The sequence below is a fragment of the Macaca mulatta genome, chromosome X (assembly GCF_049350105.2).
Source record: "Macaca mulatta isolate MMU2019108-1 chromosome X, T2T-MMU8v2.0, whole genome shotgun sequence".
In the NCBI taxonomy this organism is placed as follows: Eukaryota; Metazoa; Chordata; class Mammalia; order Primates; family Cercopithecidae; genus Macaca; species Macaca mulatta.
The window spans coordinates 113694634-113712869 of record NC_133426.1 but is presented as its reverse complement, the minus strand read 5'-3'; the positions used below and the strand labels follow the sequence as shown (position 1 = coordinate 113712869).

General features: G+C 44.9%; 1 protein-coding gene across 1 annotated transcript; it reads left to right on the top strand.

Moving 5' to 3' along the window:
• The first annotated feature begins 2708 nt into the window (after nt 1–2708).
• Nucleotides 2709–6154, top strand: RIPPLY1 (ripply transcriptional repressor 1). Its single transcript, XM_001089822.5, has 4 exons — nt 2709–3096; nt 4017–4092; nt 4690–4754; nt 5329–6154. The coding sequence occupies exons 1-4, from the start codon at nt 2942–2944 to the stop codon at nt 5486–5488; spliced, it is 456 nt and encodes a 151-aa protein (XP_001089822.1). The 5' UTR covers nt 2709–2941; the 3' UTR covers nt 5489–6154.
• The last annotated feature ends 12082 nt before the right edge of the window (nt 6155–18236 follow it).

Sequence of the window (18236 nt, the reverse complement as noted above, 5' to 3'; positions counted from 1 at the left end):
GAGGTAAGATCTTAATTGCTCTGATAGGCAGATCTCCATCTTGGTTGATCCAGACCTTTTCTGCTGCCTTGCTGACCAGTTTACTCCTGTTTTGTGTTAAGTGAAAAGCATAACAGCCAACTTTTACCCAGCAACACTTGCAGGCCTTAAATCTTACAGGCCAGGGAAAAGTGAACAAGAGGAGCCAGCGGCTTCATGTCCCACAAGCTAAATGAGGCTGAGGCAATTCCTAGGAGGTAGCAAGACACAGCCATTGTGTAGGGAGGACAAAGACCCATGGAAACAGGACTGAAGGCTCCCTGGGCTCCAGGAGAGCATGCTGGGAGCTGAGTATAAGTGGAACCCTGAGGCCTGCTAGTCAGAGGAGTGAAGGGACTGGACAGCTCCTAATGTGAAGGGAGTGACTGAAGGAACACAAGTTGAAGATGGGAGGTGGCATGATGGGTGGCATGGTTGAGTCTGGTCAGGCATAAGCCCCGAGCTCAGGAGGAATATCTGCCTCTTAGCCCTCTCCCTCCTTCCTTCTGCTGATTCTCGGAGGCCACTTACAAGTGGAAAAGATCCTAGAGTGTGACAACAGGTATTGTGCTTCTTTCTCCTTTGCACGCCATCTCCTTCCAGCCCAGTCTTTTCAGCCTGACTCCTTCTCTGAGCCACAATCCTCCTTTCAGCCAATGATGCAGTCAGTACAAGCAAATGCTCAGCTCATGAAGGTAAATTTAGCAAGAACTCTCAGAGATTGATAGATGCTCCGGCTCCCCAGCAACCCTCTCTTTCCCCACAAGATTTCCCTCTTCAGGACCTGGGATCTAGCTTGCACTTAGAAAATTCAGGGACAGAGAGCTCTCTCCAGTCCAAGGCAGCACATTCCACTGAACTCATTTCATCTCATATAATAAACCTCTGTTTATTGAGGGCTGGGACTGTGCCAGGTCCTTGGGTTAGGTGGTGACTGAGCCATTAGAAAGTTTTCCTTTGATTGAGCCAAAATGTGTCTCCGTGTAGCTTCTAGCCATAGGCCTCAGCCCTGCCCTTTGAAGTCACCCAGAACAAGTGTAATCTCATTGCAGTCTAATCTTCAGATATTTGAAAATATCTGTCATTTCACCCAGCTTTCTCTCCTCCAGGGATAAACATTTCTTTCTTGGTTTATGTTTATTTTTAGTGCCTTTCCTTTTCACTACTCAAATAATATCAGTTCATTGTGGAACTTTTTAGAAAATTCAGAAAAACATAAAGTAAAAATCCACTCCACTGTTACTCCCAGAAATGACAACCCTAGCATTCTTTCTTCTCACCAGTCTTATTTTTTCTCTGCACGCTGTCCATTCTACATCTTTTTTCTTACCAAAATGGGATCATCCTTTAAGTAATATTTTAGACACTTATTTTGTTTTCACTCTTTCAATATGTTAACTTTTCCCTCATTCTTCTACCATGCCAATTTTAATATGAAATTGTGTAACTGCCCAATGATTTATCTAACCAGCTTTTAAAAGTGAGACATTTAGGTTGTTTTCAATTTTCCTTTGCTGAAAAGAACATAGTGAGACTAGAATTGGAAGTGAGGTGAAGATGAGGGGTAGGTGAACAGAGAAATGAGGAGCCCTTAAATTAGTCATGCTATCTTACCATCTGATTTTTTTCCATTGTCTGTGTTGAAAAATTACACTTCCCAGAACATGATCATGAGCACCTGCTTGGTATTCAGTTGCAAGTATTTGCCCTAATTAATGTAACTGGTTTCCTATTATTGGACATTGAGGTTGTTTCTAATTTTCGACCATTACAAACCGGACTGTGATGAACACCCAAGAAGCTAAATCTGTGCTGGGGCTAGACACTGAGGTCAGGAGGAATATTTTTGAGACCTCTGAAGCGTAAGGTCCCTGCCAGTAGTTGTAACTAGAAGCTTTCTGGCAAAGGCCCAGAAGGCTGGCTAAGGCTGAGGACTGTGCTCAAGCCTCTGGGCTTGCCTAGGTTCAGTACCCATTTATGTAGCCCCCGTCAGAGAGTGTTCAGGCTGGCATGGTCCTATGGGACCACTGGGTCAGCACCCTCATCTTTCATGTGAGGGAACTGAGGCCTAGGGCTGGGGCTGGTCCTTCAGCGGCTCTGTAGTCGGGCAGAACTTTGCCTCTCCCCAGCACCCTGGCTCCTGAACTGGAAGCTGAGCTCTGAGGTTTGGAATCTCACCCAGAGGCCCTGTGAAATCCCGCCTGCTCTCCTTCACTGGGCCACTTACTGCTGAGGCTGGAGGGGGCACTTTGGCAAATGAACTGATCAGTAAGGGGCTGAGGGGCATTGAAAGAAGACTTAAGGTTTACTGTACAGGCAACTGGGCCTGCTCTGCCCAGAATGCCCCCTTTTTTCCCTAACCCAGATGATATGCTTAATGGCAGTCACCCTATATTCAGGTCCACCTGGCAAATCTATTTGAGGTTGAGCTGAAATAACAAGTGAGTCCCTCACTCTCCTTAAAGAAGTCAGTTGTCTCTTCTTGCCAGGAATTGGCTTTGTTAAAGGCCTGTCTATTCAGCCCTCTGTCCCTGACAGCTCTATGGTTTCAGAGTGCTAATGAGCTCCTCTCCTTCCCCTCTCAGGCCTTGCTACTGCCTGGGGAATTCACACAAATGGTGTGCGATTTGCCCCTTCTGTGTTTTCCTTTCTGACTTGGAGGCAAAGCAAATCCCTCACCTCCCACTGACACCATGTTTATTCAACTGGGAGAGATTTCACACCCAGGAACCCAGCTCTCCCTCCTTGAGCCCCTTCCCTAAATCTTTGTCCCCCTCCCGAATCATCCCACCCCTGTCCTCCCTGAATAATTTATAAGATCAGGCAGGGCTTATAAAAGGGTGTCCCAGGAAAGGCCAAAAGAGTGCAGAAGGTTCTGGGAAGTAGGGGCCCCCACAGTCCGCCTGGCTCTGGTCCCCTAAGAATGGACTCTGCTGCCTGTGTTGCTGCTGCCACCCCTGTTCCAGCCCTGGCCCTGGCCCTAGCTCCAGACCTAGCACAAGCCCCACTGGCACTCCCTGGCCTGCTAAGCCCATCTCCCCTTCTCTCCTCTGGAAAAGAAGTAGATGGGAGTGAAAGGTAAGTTGAGCGTGGCCTTTGGCAACCTGAACTTAGGCTTGAGGGCTTCCTGAGAGAGGAAGGAAAATGAGATGTCCAGGGCACCCTGTTCTCTGTGAAGGGGAAAAGCAATGGCCTCATAGCCCTCCCTCCTCATCTCTAGCTGGAATATCTCATCTGGCTTTTCACCTCACTAATCCCGCTGGGTGGCAAGAGGGGACTTGGGGACAGTGGCTGTTGCCAAAGCTGAAGGTGAAGCAGCCAGGTCTTCATAGGCCAGGTGGCTTAGTCCCCTGAGGGGGATGGGGAACTGCTATGAAACCTGGGCTTAACACAATCTAGACTGTGGCGGTGCGGAGTATGGGGAAAGAGGACCAAAGTCTAAAGAGGTCCTTCACTGGGACATTGTCTTTTTCCTGACCATGACATAAGATTTCCATTGGCTTTTTTCCTACCTCTGCAAGTACAGTGGGGAAGCAGTGGGCCCAGGAACATTTCTGGCCCTCTTCCTCAGCCCAGGAAGATGGTAGAGCTCTGAGTTCTACTTCTTGGAGCAGGAAGTAGGAGGCAAGATATTTTCCATCTAACCCCTATTCATTACTCCAAACATTTAGCCTTCAACAAACATTTACTGAAACAGCTGCTGTGTACCAGACACTGTGCTAGGTGTTGAGGATTCAGATACGATTGAACATATCTTTGAGCTTAAGAAGCCCAAAGACAAGTAAATAGACAATTACAAAACAGGATGATAAAAGCAATAACAACATTGCTGAAGCTGAGAGAAGGGGCATCTGTCCTGGAAGGGGCTCAGGAGCCTTAGGAAAGGCTTCCTGGAGCAGATGGCACCTGAGCCAAGCTTTTGGGAGGCCTGTTGTTATCTCAGGGAGTCCACCTTTCAGTCTCTTCCTCTACCGATTAATCTCTTCTCTTTGTCCCAGAGGAACTTGTCTCTGGAGGCCCTGGCTGTCTTCCACAAATGATTCCCCAAGGCAGATGAGGAAGCTGGTGGATTTGGTGAGTTCGAGCCCTTGTGACGCATGACATGCAGCCACATGCATTAACACTGACCAGGTCACTTCCCAGAGAACCCCTGACCTCAGTCCAAGGGTGCAGATCTGAGATAGCATCCTCACAGTTTTGCCAACATTTGATTCCAACAGAGAGCAGATCCAAGTTTTCTGTGGCAATTGGAAAGATGAGGAGACCAAGGCTCAGAGTGGACAAGAGATCTGGGCAAGCCCCACATCCAGTGTGGGGCAGTGCTGGTGCTTGAGGCCTGGTCTCCTGGCACCTTGCCCCAGTGCTTTCCCACCCACCCCATCTCCTTGAATCTTTGCTGCTCCAGTAGAACTCTGTCCCCTGGAGAGCGTCCAAACAGGTGCTGGAACAGAAGAGGGAAGCAAACAACCCACAGGACTCTGTCTGCTTGTTTTTTAACCAGAAACAAGAGAGACCCCTTGTTGAGGGGCAGGTACTGGGGGTTGCTGGGTCCCAGAGATGTCTAAGGTCTCTTCAAGATCATTTTACCTGCAGCTTTCTGACCTCTGGTACAGACGAGGAAGTTATCTAGCCATGTACTTTGAACCACATGCTAGCTTTTGCTTTGGACAGGCTGCTGGCGGAGCAACAGCTGCTGAGGTCACCAAGGCTGAATCCAAGTTCCATCACCCTGTCAGGTAAGCTTCTGGCATCAAGCTCCAAACTTGACATAGATCCATTAGCTCTTTGAATCTTCACAAAGGTCTTGTAAAGCAGGAGAAGGGAGGGATTGCTATCTATGATCGCTGTTTCATAGAAGAGAAAGTTGGAGCCCAGAGAGGTTAAGGGACTTGGCCAAGGCTGTCTTCCATGGAGGCATTGTTACTGATGCCCAAGAATGATCCCCCATGGATGGGTCAGTGAAATAATCCTCAGTGGAAGGAGATGGGGGCCACAGGGCTGGAGAATTCTTGGCTAGAAGCCTTCTGGGGTAGGTAGCAGATGGGGTCAGAGCCATAGTTGATAGATGCTGGGGCTGGGCCCCCGCCCCCACCACTATAGGTCCATAAGGGGTTACCTTCCTGCGTGGGGCCATTTTGTAACAATTGCAGAAGGTTCTGTTACAAAACTTTCTTTCTTCCTTTCCCTCTGACCTCATTGTTGCAGCCAAGAGAAGGGGTTTAGGGGCCAGCTTCTTTCTTGGCCCTACTGGCCCCTCTGCACATATGAGACCTGTCTAAGTTAGGGGCCATGTTTCTTCTCTGTCCACAGGCTCTTCTGGCCTAAATCCCACTCCTTCGACTATCTGTACAGTGCTGGGGAGATTTTACTGCAGAACTTTCCTGTCCAGGCAACCATCAACCTATATGAGGACTCAGACAACGAAGAAGAAGAGGAAGATGAAGAAGAGGAGGATGAAGAAGAGAAGTAGGAGGCTGATGAAAAGAGGCCAGAAGGGTGTGTGAGGGTACCAGGGTCCATATCCTACAGCGCCACAGCTCATCCCCCTTCCCTACCCCTAACCTATCCAAATGGAGGCAGCCAGAGCTGATTGGGATTCAATTTGTCTGGCAAGTTTCCACAGACATCAATTAGATAGAGCTTTCTGGACTGAAAATTGGGTCCTCTAACTGCCCAGCTCACCCTGGCTCACCTGACTGGCCTATAAGCCCAGGCCTCTGGCATCTCATTGTCTGGGCTGCTGTTGTGTTGACCATGGGAGGGTTCTAGGAGCTCTAGAAGAAGGAAGGCTTGCTGAAGCCTCCAGGAAGCAGAACAGGGCAGAGCATGCCCTTGCGGAGGGAAGTAGTCACTCCTCAGGCCCTTTGACTCCCCAGCCTTCCCAGGTGGGCATGTAGTCCCGTCTCTCTGTGGAAAGCCTGACTTCTGGCTTCACCCCCAGGAATACCAACAGCAGATCCATGTAAGGTTGGGGTGCCTTTTTGATGAGTCTTACAGTAAGGGAAGGGGGCGTGTAGAGAATCGGCTTCCTCTGGGGATGACCCCCATTTTGCCTGCTGTCCATTGAAGTCTGTGTGTTGGCATGAGATGAATCAGGAGAAAAATAAACTGGAGGGTGTTTTCCTTTTTCTTGGAACTGTGCTGATTTCTTAACTGAACTCTGCCCATGCTGTGAAGCCATGGGCAGAGGGTCAGAGACCAGCTCAAGGCCAATTCATTGCTTTTCCTACCTGAGGTCAGTTGACAAGTTTTTCTTCATGGGGTTGTAGGGCTGGGGACCCAGCATGGGGCCAGGCCCCCTCCATCAACTTGTGAAATCAGACTTGATTAAACTTCAAGGACAGCTTGGAAAGGAAACAAAAAGGCCCCCAAAAGGCAGTTTGAAAGTTGGGAGTAGGGATGGAGGTGAGAGGGGAAAAGTGACAGGTGCAGCCTCATCTGAGCCTCAGAGATGGCTGTGTGCATGTGGGGAGGAGGGCTACTAGGTCCTAGCATTTTTTCCCCTCAATTCCCTTTGTATTTACTGCAGCTCAGACCCTCATGCTTACCCTTGCTCCAATTACTCTTCGACTATTTTTTTTTTTTTTTTGGCCTCCAGTTGTCCCTTTGTGATTCATCTTCCACACTGACCACCAGATTAGACCATATCATGCCTTTGCCAACACTTTTGGGCTTTTTTTTTTTTTTTTTGGTCACAGATCCCCTTGAGAACCTGTGGCTTCTCTACTCAGAAAAATATATGTGTTCACACCACACACACATACACACACACACACTCATACACAGTGCTATATCTTCACAAATCAAGTACTTAACTTGATATTCTAGGCCTTTCAATTGTGTGGGTTTTGCCTGTCTCTTCAGACTCATCTCTCAACTCTTGAAGTTTACACTGCCTCTCCTTGAATGTGGCATACTCTCTAACACCTCTGTGTCCTTAACCCTGTCTGGAATGCCTTTCCACTTTCGCATGCCTGGTAAACTCTCATTCATCCAACAGAACCAGCTCAGACACCCCTGCTGTAGGAAGCCTCCCCAGACCCCTCAGGCACCAGGTTGGGTGCCCCCACACATTCAGAGCCTCCTCTAACATAGCATTTGCCTCCTTTCCTATGTAGTAATCTGGGGCTGTATTTGATATTCCCATATGACTTCATTGCACAGAACACTGCCTGGCACAAAGGAGGTGCTCAGAAAATGCTGAAAGAGAAAAGATTCTCAAGTCTTCTGAAAGCAGCTCTTGGTGGAACCACCATTGTTCCTCAACTTGCCAGCTTCCTGGTTTAGCTACAAAGGGGAGAGGGTAATGTCATCTCTCTCAGGAGCAAAACGATGACCATCTTTCTTTTCCTCCTCCCTCAACATGAGACAGGCTGCTTCGGTTCTGAACCCTAGCTGGGACTTGCCTGCATTGGACAAAACCTTGAGTAGGCCACCATACTCACACACTGGTGCCATCTATTGGTCAAAATTTAACCTTGTTCTTTAATTAAGGCTTCCAGGCAGTTGACCTTTGACTACATTAATTCTTTTAGTCCATTCTGTTTCTGTTTGCAAGTAAAGTGGAATCTACCATGTACTAGCAGTATGACCTTGGGCCAGTTACTTATCCACTCTGAGTCTCAGTCTCTTCATCTGTAAAATGGGGCCAATAATACTTCTTTCAGAGTTATTGTGGGGATTAAATGAGATAATATATGTAAAGTACTTAGCATGCCCCCTGTCGTATAGTACAAACCCTCAATAAATGGTAGTAGTCATAATAATAGTAGTCTTAGTAGCTGCTATTACTGATTTTATAAAGGAAATGATCTTATAGGCCAGAGTCAGCTAATGACGATTTACTCAACTAATAACTGATTTGTCAGTTATCACCACTTGATCTTCCTGGCACCATTTGATGGTTTACCAGTAAAAGCATCTTTTCAGTGTTTATTCCAAAAAAAAAAAAAAAGAAAGAAACCCCAAACAATAATAATAATAAAAAAACAACAACAAAAAGCGGAGGCGAAGTGTGGCTCCCTGGACCACTGTCTACATTCAAATGGTAGCCCACAGGTTTCAATTCCCTTTTTCCAAGGCCAGAGGTTTGTAAACATATTTTTTGTGCTTTAGCAGGAAAACTTTTCTTTTGAATTGAATGCAGAATCCCAATATATAAATCAAATAAAAATGGAGCTACCCAGGTGGAAGCCATAATGCGGGGGAGGACAGAATTCTTATGCTGGTGTCTTCTCTGGTAAAGTAGCTGTCTCCACCCCTTTCTGTGAGGCACTTTCAGGGATCCCTAGACTGTGGGAAACACAATTTGGAAACCACTGTTCCAAGGGTTAAACCAGGATTGATTTGAAGTAGAAGGGAGATTAATTAGTACTTCAAAATGTCCAGTGTTCTGTTTAAAATCCTTGTTTTGGGTCCTAAGCACCCAGCATTTCATAGCTCAAAAATTGCTCGAATCCTTATACCATAGGTTATAGGGATTTAAAATCCTTGGAATCCCAATATCCTTGGTTTTAAGGTATTATATAGCATAGAATTACAAATCCCTAAATCCTCAGGGATTTAAAGACCCTAAAATCCTTGGAGTAGTAATTCTTAACTCAGAATGGACTCTTCTCATTTCCCAACCCCACCTCCCTTACTGCACACATGCTGTTGTTTACTGGGCAGACATTTTGTCTCACTGTCCTCTCCGTCCCCTGTCTTGAAATGGCTTCCAATCCTCCTCCCCATACGTGGTTGCTAAGTAATTGGAATTCACTGTTCTGACTAATCAGAGCTCAGTATGAGTTACTTTGTTATGGGCGTTTCCAATGTTTGTACCAACTTCAACTCCAGTGCACAAACTCAGGAGAAAAATCTCTGTGCAAAACTCAAGAGTCCTTCCTCCAGCTCCACCCAGCTGGCCCATTCTAGTGTTCCAGTACTTCCCCCATCCTAGCACTGATTTCCTCCTGTTTCTCCCACCTTGTAGCAGCAGTGAGAGGACATATCTGTTGGGGTGAGGCTGCATTTGAACTGGGCTTTGAAGGATGGGCATGAGTAGTAATGGAGGGAGAAAACTTTTCAGAAAGAGGCAGCACTATGAGTTCCTTCATTAAACAATACTTATTGAGCACTTACTATGTGCCAGCCCTTAATGTTGTAATGATTAAGAGCATGGGCTTTGGAAGCAGATGTACCTGGGTTCAAATGCCTTATCTGCTGCATGCTGGCTCAATTCATAGGCCCACTCCCCTCAAGTGTCAAGGTCAACTCTCTGCTCTTAACGCTTTCACTACAACCTCTGTAGTTTTTTTCCTTTTTCTTTTTCTTTTTTTCTTTTTTTTTTGAGACAAGGTCTCACTCTGTTGCCCAGACTCGAGTGCAGTGGTGCGATCTTGGCCCACTGCAACCTTCACCTCCCAGGCTCAAGCAATTCTCCTGCCTCAGCCTCCCGAGCAGCTGGAATTACAGGTGTGCACCACCATGCCCGGTTAATTTTTGCATTTTTAGTAGAGAGAGGGTTTTACTATGTTGGCCAGGCTGGTCTTGAACTCTTGACTGTAGTTCTTTATTGTATCACACCTCTTCCCCACACAGAACATGCTCATTAAAATAGTTGCCTATTCTCCTTTGCCTGGTCATGGAAAGCCATCTGCCTACCCAGTGGGTGTTACAAAACCTCACCTCTCAGCCCCTCCTTGAAACTGTGCCTGTGTGACCCATCTAGTGGGTAGATACATTGTCTCCTTTACTCCCCACTTCCTTTTTGCCAAATGGTGGCCAATCCCCGTCCCAAACAAGGTTGTTAGCGGACCTGAATCCACTGTTTTGGCCCATCAGGAACATGGTGTTGGTTCCTGTGTTTTTCGTTTATCCCCTGGCTGGCAAGGCTCGTGACAACCTCCATGGAAACCCAGAAACCCAGATACAGAAAGCCAACAAGGAATGAGTGCTCTGAAAGCGGGTGCCACAGCACTTGCTACTGACATTACACCCATCGTCTCGTGTGGTACTTGTAATCACAAGAGTCCTAGAGATAGGTCTTATTATTATCCCCACTTATTAATGAGAAAACTAAGAGTTAGTTGGGTTTCTATGCCTGGGTTTGTGTGCCTGCATGGAAGATGCTACAAACCTTGTCAGCGGTGATTAAGTAAATAAATACAGGAACCAACACCAGGCCATGACAGGTAAAACAGTGAAGTCAGGTAGTTTATGACAGGAGACTGGAGAGGAGAGGAGATGAACTGTCTCTCCGCTAGAGAGCCATACAGGCACAGTGGGGTGGGGGTGGGTAGGAGGTGGTGACACCCACAAGTGTGGGAGTGGGGCTTTCCCTGTCCAGAGAAGACTAGACAACAGGATACCTAGGAGGATAAGAGAACAGCTGATAATTCTGGAATTCTTGTTACGAACCTTACATGGATTAACTCCTTTAATACAACAACTTTGAAGGATCGGTATAGTTGGGAAAACTGAGGCTTAGACTGGTTTTTAAAATTTGCCCCAAATCACACAGTTGGTAAACTGTGGCACCTTCTAAGTGTCAGGCTCTTTACACATTTTACCTCATTTAATCCTTATGGCAACCCTAAAACTCAAGCACTATTATTTTCCTTGTTTTATGGATGAGGAAACTGAGGTTCAGAGAGGTTAAGGAATCTTAAGGTCACGCAATTAATAAATGACTGACCCAAGATTTGAGAGATGACAGCAATTGCTCCAGGTTACATTAATGGTAAGTGGCAGAACCAGGATTCAGGGCCGCCTGACTCCAGAGCCCTGAGCTTTCAGGAGGTGGAATCAACAGGGTTTGCTGAAGGATTAAATCTGTGGGAGGGCAAGGGAGAAAAGGTTTAAGTTCTGGCTGCAGGGAAGTGAGTCATAGGATATGAAGAACTCTGGGCCAGGTGCCAGGAAAAACTGAGGGCCTCTGAAAGGTGTCACTGAGGGAGGAATGTTTGGGGACCTCCTGCCTGGCAGTGGCAGACTCTCATAGCACCTGGGCTTCGGGCACAGTGCTACCAGAGGTGAGAGGGGGATGAGGGAATTCTGTTCCTGCCCCTCAGTGCTGTGCTGCCTCAGAGTGGAATGGGCCCTGGCTGGGCACGTCTCATTCTGGCTGAAAAGTGGGAGGAACTACCAATTGCTGAGCTCTCCCGTGCTATCCCAGGCACTGTACTTGGCACCACACACGCTTTATCCTGAACTGGGTGGTGGTGGTGGTGGGGCATCCTAATGTTTACAGATAAGAAACCGGGACTCAGATAAGTGAAGTGACCTGTTAGTGGCACAGGCAGTGAGTGGGAAGCTGGGGTAGAACAGGACAGTGCGACTACAGAGTCCTGGCTGTTAACTACTAGTCTCCTCCTTCCCTTCTCCTTATTCCCCCAGAGAAGCCCTGAAAGTCCCTTAGGGCAGGCAGCTCACCTTGGCCTCCTGCAGCCTATGGGGAAAGAAGTGTGTAAACTGTCACACAAAGGCATTGCTATCCCCATCACTGGGGACACCTTGAGGCCTGGGACCAACTATGAATTAAAAGAGGTTGAGGGAGAGACCAGGAACCAGCTGGAGTAAGGCTCTGGGTTCTTCTAGAAGTCTTCCACCCAAGGGAGAGAAGGCGGCCTCCAAGTCCCTAGCGATTCAACTTGTGTTCGCTAACAGCAAGACAGGCAACCCCCTCTAGTGGCTGAACTCTAAACCTACAGCACAAGGCCCGGGATGAGGGGGCTCATCCACCCAGAGGATTCTACGGCCAGCACTGTTTTGTGCCTGGTGGCTAAGGAGACAGACTCTGGACTTAAAACTAAACCTGGGTTCAAATACTGGCTCGACTCCTTGTTAGCTAAGTGACCATGAGAAAATGTCTCTAAGCCTTAGTTTCTTCATCTATAAAATAGGAATGATAATAATACCATTTTAACAGGGTTAATGTAAGAATTAAATGAGACAGCATATGTAAGGGACTAGCAGAGTACTTGGCACATTACAGATGTGATAGAGACATACATATATATTTATATATACATGTTCACACACTACTATATATAGTGCATAGGTGTATATATGAATGTATACACATCTAATAATTGTTCTTTTTGACACATGGTATCATAATACTCGTCATCATTTTGACTTCTCTTGCCTTTCCCATCTGATATGGTTTGGCTGTGCCCCTGCCCCCCAATCTCAAATTGAATTGTAGTTCCCATAATCCCCACATGTCATGGGAGGGACATGGTGGGAGGTAACTGAATCATGGCGGTGGTTACCTCATGCTGTTGTTCTCGTGACAGTGAGTTCTCAGAAGAGTTAATGGTTTTACAAGGGGCTTTTCCCCAATTTGCTTGGCACTTCTCCTTGCTGCTCCATGTGAACAAAGACTTGTTTGCTTCTCCTTCCACCATGATCCTAAGTTTCCTGAGGCCTCCCCATCCCTGGAGAACTGTGAGTCAATTCCTTTATAAATTACCCAGTCTTGGGTATGTCTCTATTAGCAGCATGAGAACAGACTAATACACTATCTAGCTCTACTAAGCCCTGGTGCCCCAAGTACTGTCAACACACTCCCTTGAAGCTTATGGGAAAGACATGGGCTAAGATACTTGCTTTTCTCCATGTACACTTTCAAGAATCTTGGACTGCACATCTTTGTCCTTCAGTATTCTGGGAATGTTAATAAGCTTGCTTTACACAGGTTCTAGGCTCTTTCTGTGTTTCAAAGCAGCTTTACCTCCGTGATCTCACTTGAATCTCTTAATACTCCCAGTACTCTCATTTTTTTTCATTTTGTTTTAGAGATGGGGTCTCACTGTCACCCAGGCTGGAGTGTAGTGGCTCAATCATAGCTCACTGCAGCCTCAAACTCCTGGGCTCAAACAATACTTCCAATTCAGCCTACTGAGCAACGAGGACTACAGGCGTGTGGCATCATGCCCTGCTGATTTATTTATTTATTTTTGTAGAGACAGTGGTCTCATTTTGTTGTCCAAGCTGGTCTTGAACTCCTGGGCTCAAGCAATCCTTCTACTTCAACCTTCCAAATTGAATTACAGGTATGAGCCACTGTGCCCGGTAACAATTTTTTTAATGAGGATATTAAAGATGATGACAAGGGAAATGACTTGCTCAAGGTTGCACAGCAAGTCAGTGCAGGAGTCAGGACTAACCTCCAGAATCTCGATGTTGAGTCCAGTGCTTTCTACCAACCCTTGCAATCATCCAGGGCCTTGAGCTCTGACTAAATATGAAGCACTTGTAATCCAGGACGGAGCTTACTTTTGAAGGCCACACCACTACACTTTGACACCAATTTCCCGCTTCTACTGAGGCCAAGGTTGTATTTCCAGGAAACTATCAAACTATGATTCTTCACCTAAAAGAAGTGGCACCATGTTGCCAGGACTGGTGACCCAAGACAGCCACATCTCCAAAACATGCCAAGAATACAATTAAATGTTAGATGATGGGTTTGCAGAGAGGTGAACATTATCTTCTCAGCCAAGCTGCATGCACTGCTAAAGAATTAGCTGCTGTCCCGTACTCACAGCCAACTTGACTTAGCCACTCTTTTCGTGTTGGATATAACCATCAGGGCAGGGTCTCAAAAGGGCAGCCTTGTCCCTAGTCAGCACAAAGATTGGGAGGTGTTGATGCATGTCATCAGCATGGGTCCTGATGGCAGCATCTGTTTGTAGGCACTGAGAGAAGCAGTACGATAATAACTCAAAGCTCTCGGTGTCATTTGATATGACTTTGGGGGCAGAGGATGCAGGCTTGATTGTCAATAACAGTGGCCATGTTTTCTCATTCTAACACACTGGTGACAAAATGAGCACTGCTGAGATAACAAATCATAGAGCCCAAACACCCTCTTCCTAGCCCCCATGCGACACTGGCAAGCTTGGTTCTGCTCAGAGGGAAATCTTGTTACTTCCTTCTGGAGTGCTGGATCTCTGGGTGGCACTGAATTTCTCTTTCTGCTATCATTTGTTTTTCACTTGCTCATCACCATGGCAACTCGAGAGCGGGAACCAACATTGAAATCAATCTCTCCCCAATAGACATATGTGAAACAGCAAGTGTACTCCCTCTCTAATACTAGGGAAGCAAAACATATTTAACCCTCTCTCCGTGCTTCAGCCTTAGTCCATGGTGAGAGAAAATACTTTCACCTGCAAATTCAGGCACCTTTGCTCTTCCTGCATGGGAGTTTCTAATCTCACTGGTCTGAGGCCAATGATTGGGCCACAGCTCACTGGTGAGCTAGGTCATCACGGTGAAAAGAATTATACACATCTGTGACTAGATAGCCAGTTCCACTTGCTGCTGGATGATTAGGTCAGGCCAAATTTGTTCTGAAGACTTTAGCTTCTCAGTTTCAGAGTGAAGGGAGTAGCTTAAGCTGCATTTTCCAATCCATTTTTTTTTTTTAAACCAAAGAACCCTGCAAAGGAAAGAGGAGAACAAGGTTACCAAGCCTATGCTGAATTCTCAGATCAAGCGTTTATTAATAGACACTTTGCTTACTATTGCTTACTATTGCTCCTTGCACATATAGTTTTCTTGGTGGGAAGGGTTAAGGAGAAGGGTGAGATTCAGGAATTCAGGAATAAAAACTCCAACTTGAACCCACAACATCTAGGAAGGTTTGCCCAAGGTCAGAGTCTTGTCCCAGCCTGTGTCTACACTGGGCAGAAAGGATGCACATGTTCAATTTCCTCACCTTCTGCTGGGGATTTTGGGAGCACATTCAATTGAAAATCAAATTTTATATTGAGCTTTCAGTAGTGTGTAACTCTTTCACAGATACCGAGAAGTGACCTGCCCATGTAGTGAAATTGTTAGCCTGGGAGTAGGAGCTTTGCCTTGGACTAACAGTGGAATTTCCCTCTGCTCAAACACAACCATAGAAACTTGAGTACCAAAATATTCTTAGAAAACTGATGACAATTTCCACGTGTAAGAAAGGCCTGAAATAAAAAGCCATTCTTTGCAAACTTAGCAGATTTTTTGAATGGATATTTAATATCTTCTGAGATGGGGGCAGTGTGGTGGGAAGGAAAGGGCACCAAGCATCAGAAGACTGACTCAGGTACTTGTTTAGTTCTGTCATTTATTACTTGTTCGGTTCTCTAATACGTTGGACAAGTGATTTAATTTTCTTATCTCTAAAATGGGGACAACCTTTAGCCTATCAACCGCACAGGTTTTTGGCAATGAGGTTCCAGTATACAGTTACATTATATGAGGTTCCAGTATATAGTTACATTATTAAACCACTCAGAAAACTGTAAAATGTTATATAAAGTTGTACTTTAATAAGCACTGTGGAAAGAACTTCAGGATAATAGTCTGCCTTTCAAAATGCAGACACAAGCCCTATAAATTTCTGGGAGAAACCCTTGGCGATCTTGCATAGAAGTCATTCATGTAAATTCCTAGAGAAGCTAAACCTCATGGCTTCACTTAAAAAGGTAGTAGAAATAGTTTTTGTCTGCCCACTTTTCCTGGATACCCCATTTCCTAATAAACTTGGGGAAGTTTTCCAAGAGGTCCTGTATGTGAAACTGTAAATGTGGGAATAGTAACTTTGCCTGAATTACTGGGAGTGGTGACATTTGGTGGTTGCCATTGGCAATGGCTTACAAAATCTGAATTTCACCTTATTTCTCCGAAGCTAGGCTACTTGTGCATTTGAGTAACATGAACATATTATTTCATTCATTTTTTTTTTGAGACAGTCTCACTCTGTTGCCTATGCTGGAGTGCAGTGGTGCGATCTCAGCTCACTGCAACCTCCATCTCCAGGGTGCAAGCAATTCTTACGTCTCAGCCTCCCGAGTAGCTGAGACTATAGGCGAGAGCCACCATGCCCAGCTAATTTTTGTATTTTTAGTAAAGACGGAGTTTCATGTTGGCCAGGCTGGTCTTGAACTCCTGACCTCAAGTGATCTGCCTGCCTCGGCCTCCAAAAGTGCTGGGATTACAGGCGTGAGGCACCGCACCCGGCTACATATTATTTCACTCTGAAGACACTCAGCATGTTGGGAAAATGGACTTTTCTTTCTACAAACAACTTGAAGGATTCATACTATTTAAACTCCAAAAAGGTAGAGGGACATTTTCAGGGTGTTTTTTTCTCCAATATAGTGGAAAAACTTACAAATAATCCATAAGAGAATCATTCCAGGTATAAGAACACCACCAAAAATGGTAGGCAAAATTCCAACTGACCAAAATGTTTGCTGAAACATAAAAAGTAAAATGAAGATAGAGGAATACAAATAAAATGATCAAAGGTAGGAGAGTTTCTTTTTACTTTTAAGAAAAGGAAGGGTGAAGATACTAGTTTTTATGTAACATATTATACACTTTTTGTGGACTCTTCCCCTATTAGATGTATAGAAAACCATACATAGGCTCATGAGGAGTTAGTAGAAATGAAAACTTTGCTCTTCCTATCTGAATAGAAGGTAAGAATCATAAATGTAGACGTTTGCAATGCTTCCTTATATCTATTTTTATGAGTCCAATAAAATTGCATGCAGCTGGAGACTCCACAACTTTAACCAAATAGAAGGCAGTAGGATTAGACTGGGCATGGTGACTTATGCCTGTAATCCCAGCACTTTGGGAGGCCATGGATAACTTGAGGTCAGGAGTTCAAGATCAGCCTGGTCAACGTGACAAAACCCCCTCTCTACTAAAAATACAAAAATTAGCCAGGCATGGTGGCAGGAGCCTGTAATCCCAGCTACTTGGGAGGCTGAGGCAGAAGAATCGCTTGAACCCAGGAGGCGGAGGTTGCAGTGAGCCGAGATTGCACCACTGCACTCCAGCCTGGGCGACAGAGTGAGATCTCATCTCAAAAGGGGGGAAAAAAACGACAGTAGGATTAAAAAGAAAGAAATAGGCAGGGGATTGAATAATGAACCCTCTTTAAAATGTTTAGTATCCAGAAGCGCAAATCTGTGGTTGTGCTAGGCTGATGACATTAGATGTGATTTTACTTCATTTCCTCTTTTTTTCCAAATGTTCCTTAAAGGGCTTACATTGTTTTTAGACTTTTAAGTTAAGGGTTAAGACAGTTGGAGGGAAAAAAGAAGACATATTAACCTCAAAAGTACAACAATAAAACCGACAGCTTAAGAGAACCAATAAAAGTCAAAGACAATAGAATGAGCTTATCAAAGTGCTGGAAAATTAAAAAAATAAAATAAAAACAAAAAAGTAATCTAGAACTTGATATCCAGCAAAAATATCTTTGTAAAATTAAGGTGAATATCCTCACACAAATATGCGAAATTGATTTTTACCAAGACGCAAAAGCAGCCATTTCAAAAAATGGTACTGGAACAATTGGACAGGCAGAGGCAAAAATAGAAAATGAACCTTGATCTAAACCTCACATCTTCACAAAAATTAACTAAAAATGGATTATAAACAAATGTAAAATGTGAAATTATGAAACTTTTAGAGAAAACTATAGCAGAAAATCTGTGGTATCTACAACTAGGCAAAGATTTCTAGACTTGATGCCAATATCATGATACTATATGGGAAAAATTGATAAATTAGACCTCATTAAAATTAAAAACCTGTGCTCTGTGAAATGTCCTGTGAATTAGATGGAAAGACAAGTTAGAGACTAGGGGAAAATATTTGCAAACCATATAACTGACAAAGGACTCACATCTAGAATAGAAAAATAACTTTTAAAACTCAACAATAAAAAACTCAAACAATTCAATTAGAAAATTGGCAAAAGACATGAACAAATGTTTTTCCAGAGAGGATATATCCATAGTGAATAAGCATGTGAAAAGATGTTCAACATCATTAGCTGTATTCATTTGCTAGGGCTGCCATAACAAAATACCACAGACTGTGTGGCTTAAACAACAGAAATTAATTTGCGTACAGTTCTGGAGACTAGAAGTCCAAGATCAAGGTGTCAGTAGTGTTGGTTTCATTGTGAGGCCTCTCTTGTTGATGGCTTGTAGATGGCCATTCTTGCTGCCCTTTCATATGATTGTCTTTCTGTACATATGTGCCCCTGTATATCCGTCTCTTCTTATAAGGACACCACTTATATTGGATTAATGCCCTAATCTAATGGTCTCATTTTAACTTAATAACAATTTTAAAGACCCTATCTCAAATATGGTTGCATTCTGAGTTACTGGGGGTTGGGACTTCAACATATAAATTTGGAGGGGACACAGTTCATC

Bases quoted from the DNA above. Each gene is read 5' to 3' on its own strand.
- RIPPLY1 (XM_001089822.5), top strand. From the start codon at position 2,942: ATGGACTCTGCTGCCTGTGTTGCTGCTGCCACCCCTGTTCCAGCCCTG. The intron at 3,097-4,016 runs GTAAGTTGAGCG...TCTTTGTCCCAG, and splicing joins GAAGTAGATGGGAGTGAAAG to AGGAACTTGTCTCTGGAGGC. The intron at 4,093-4,689 runs GTGAGTTCGAGC...TGCTTTGGACAG, and splicing joins TGAGGAAGCTGGTGGATTTG to GCTGCTGGCGGAGCAACAGC.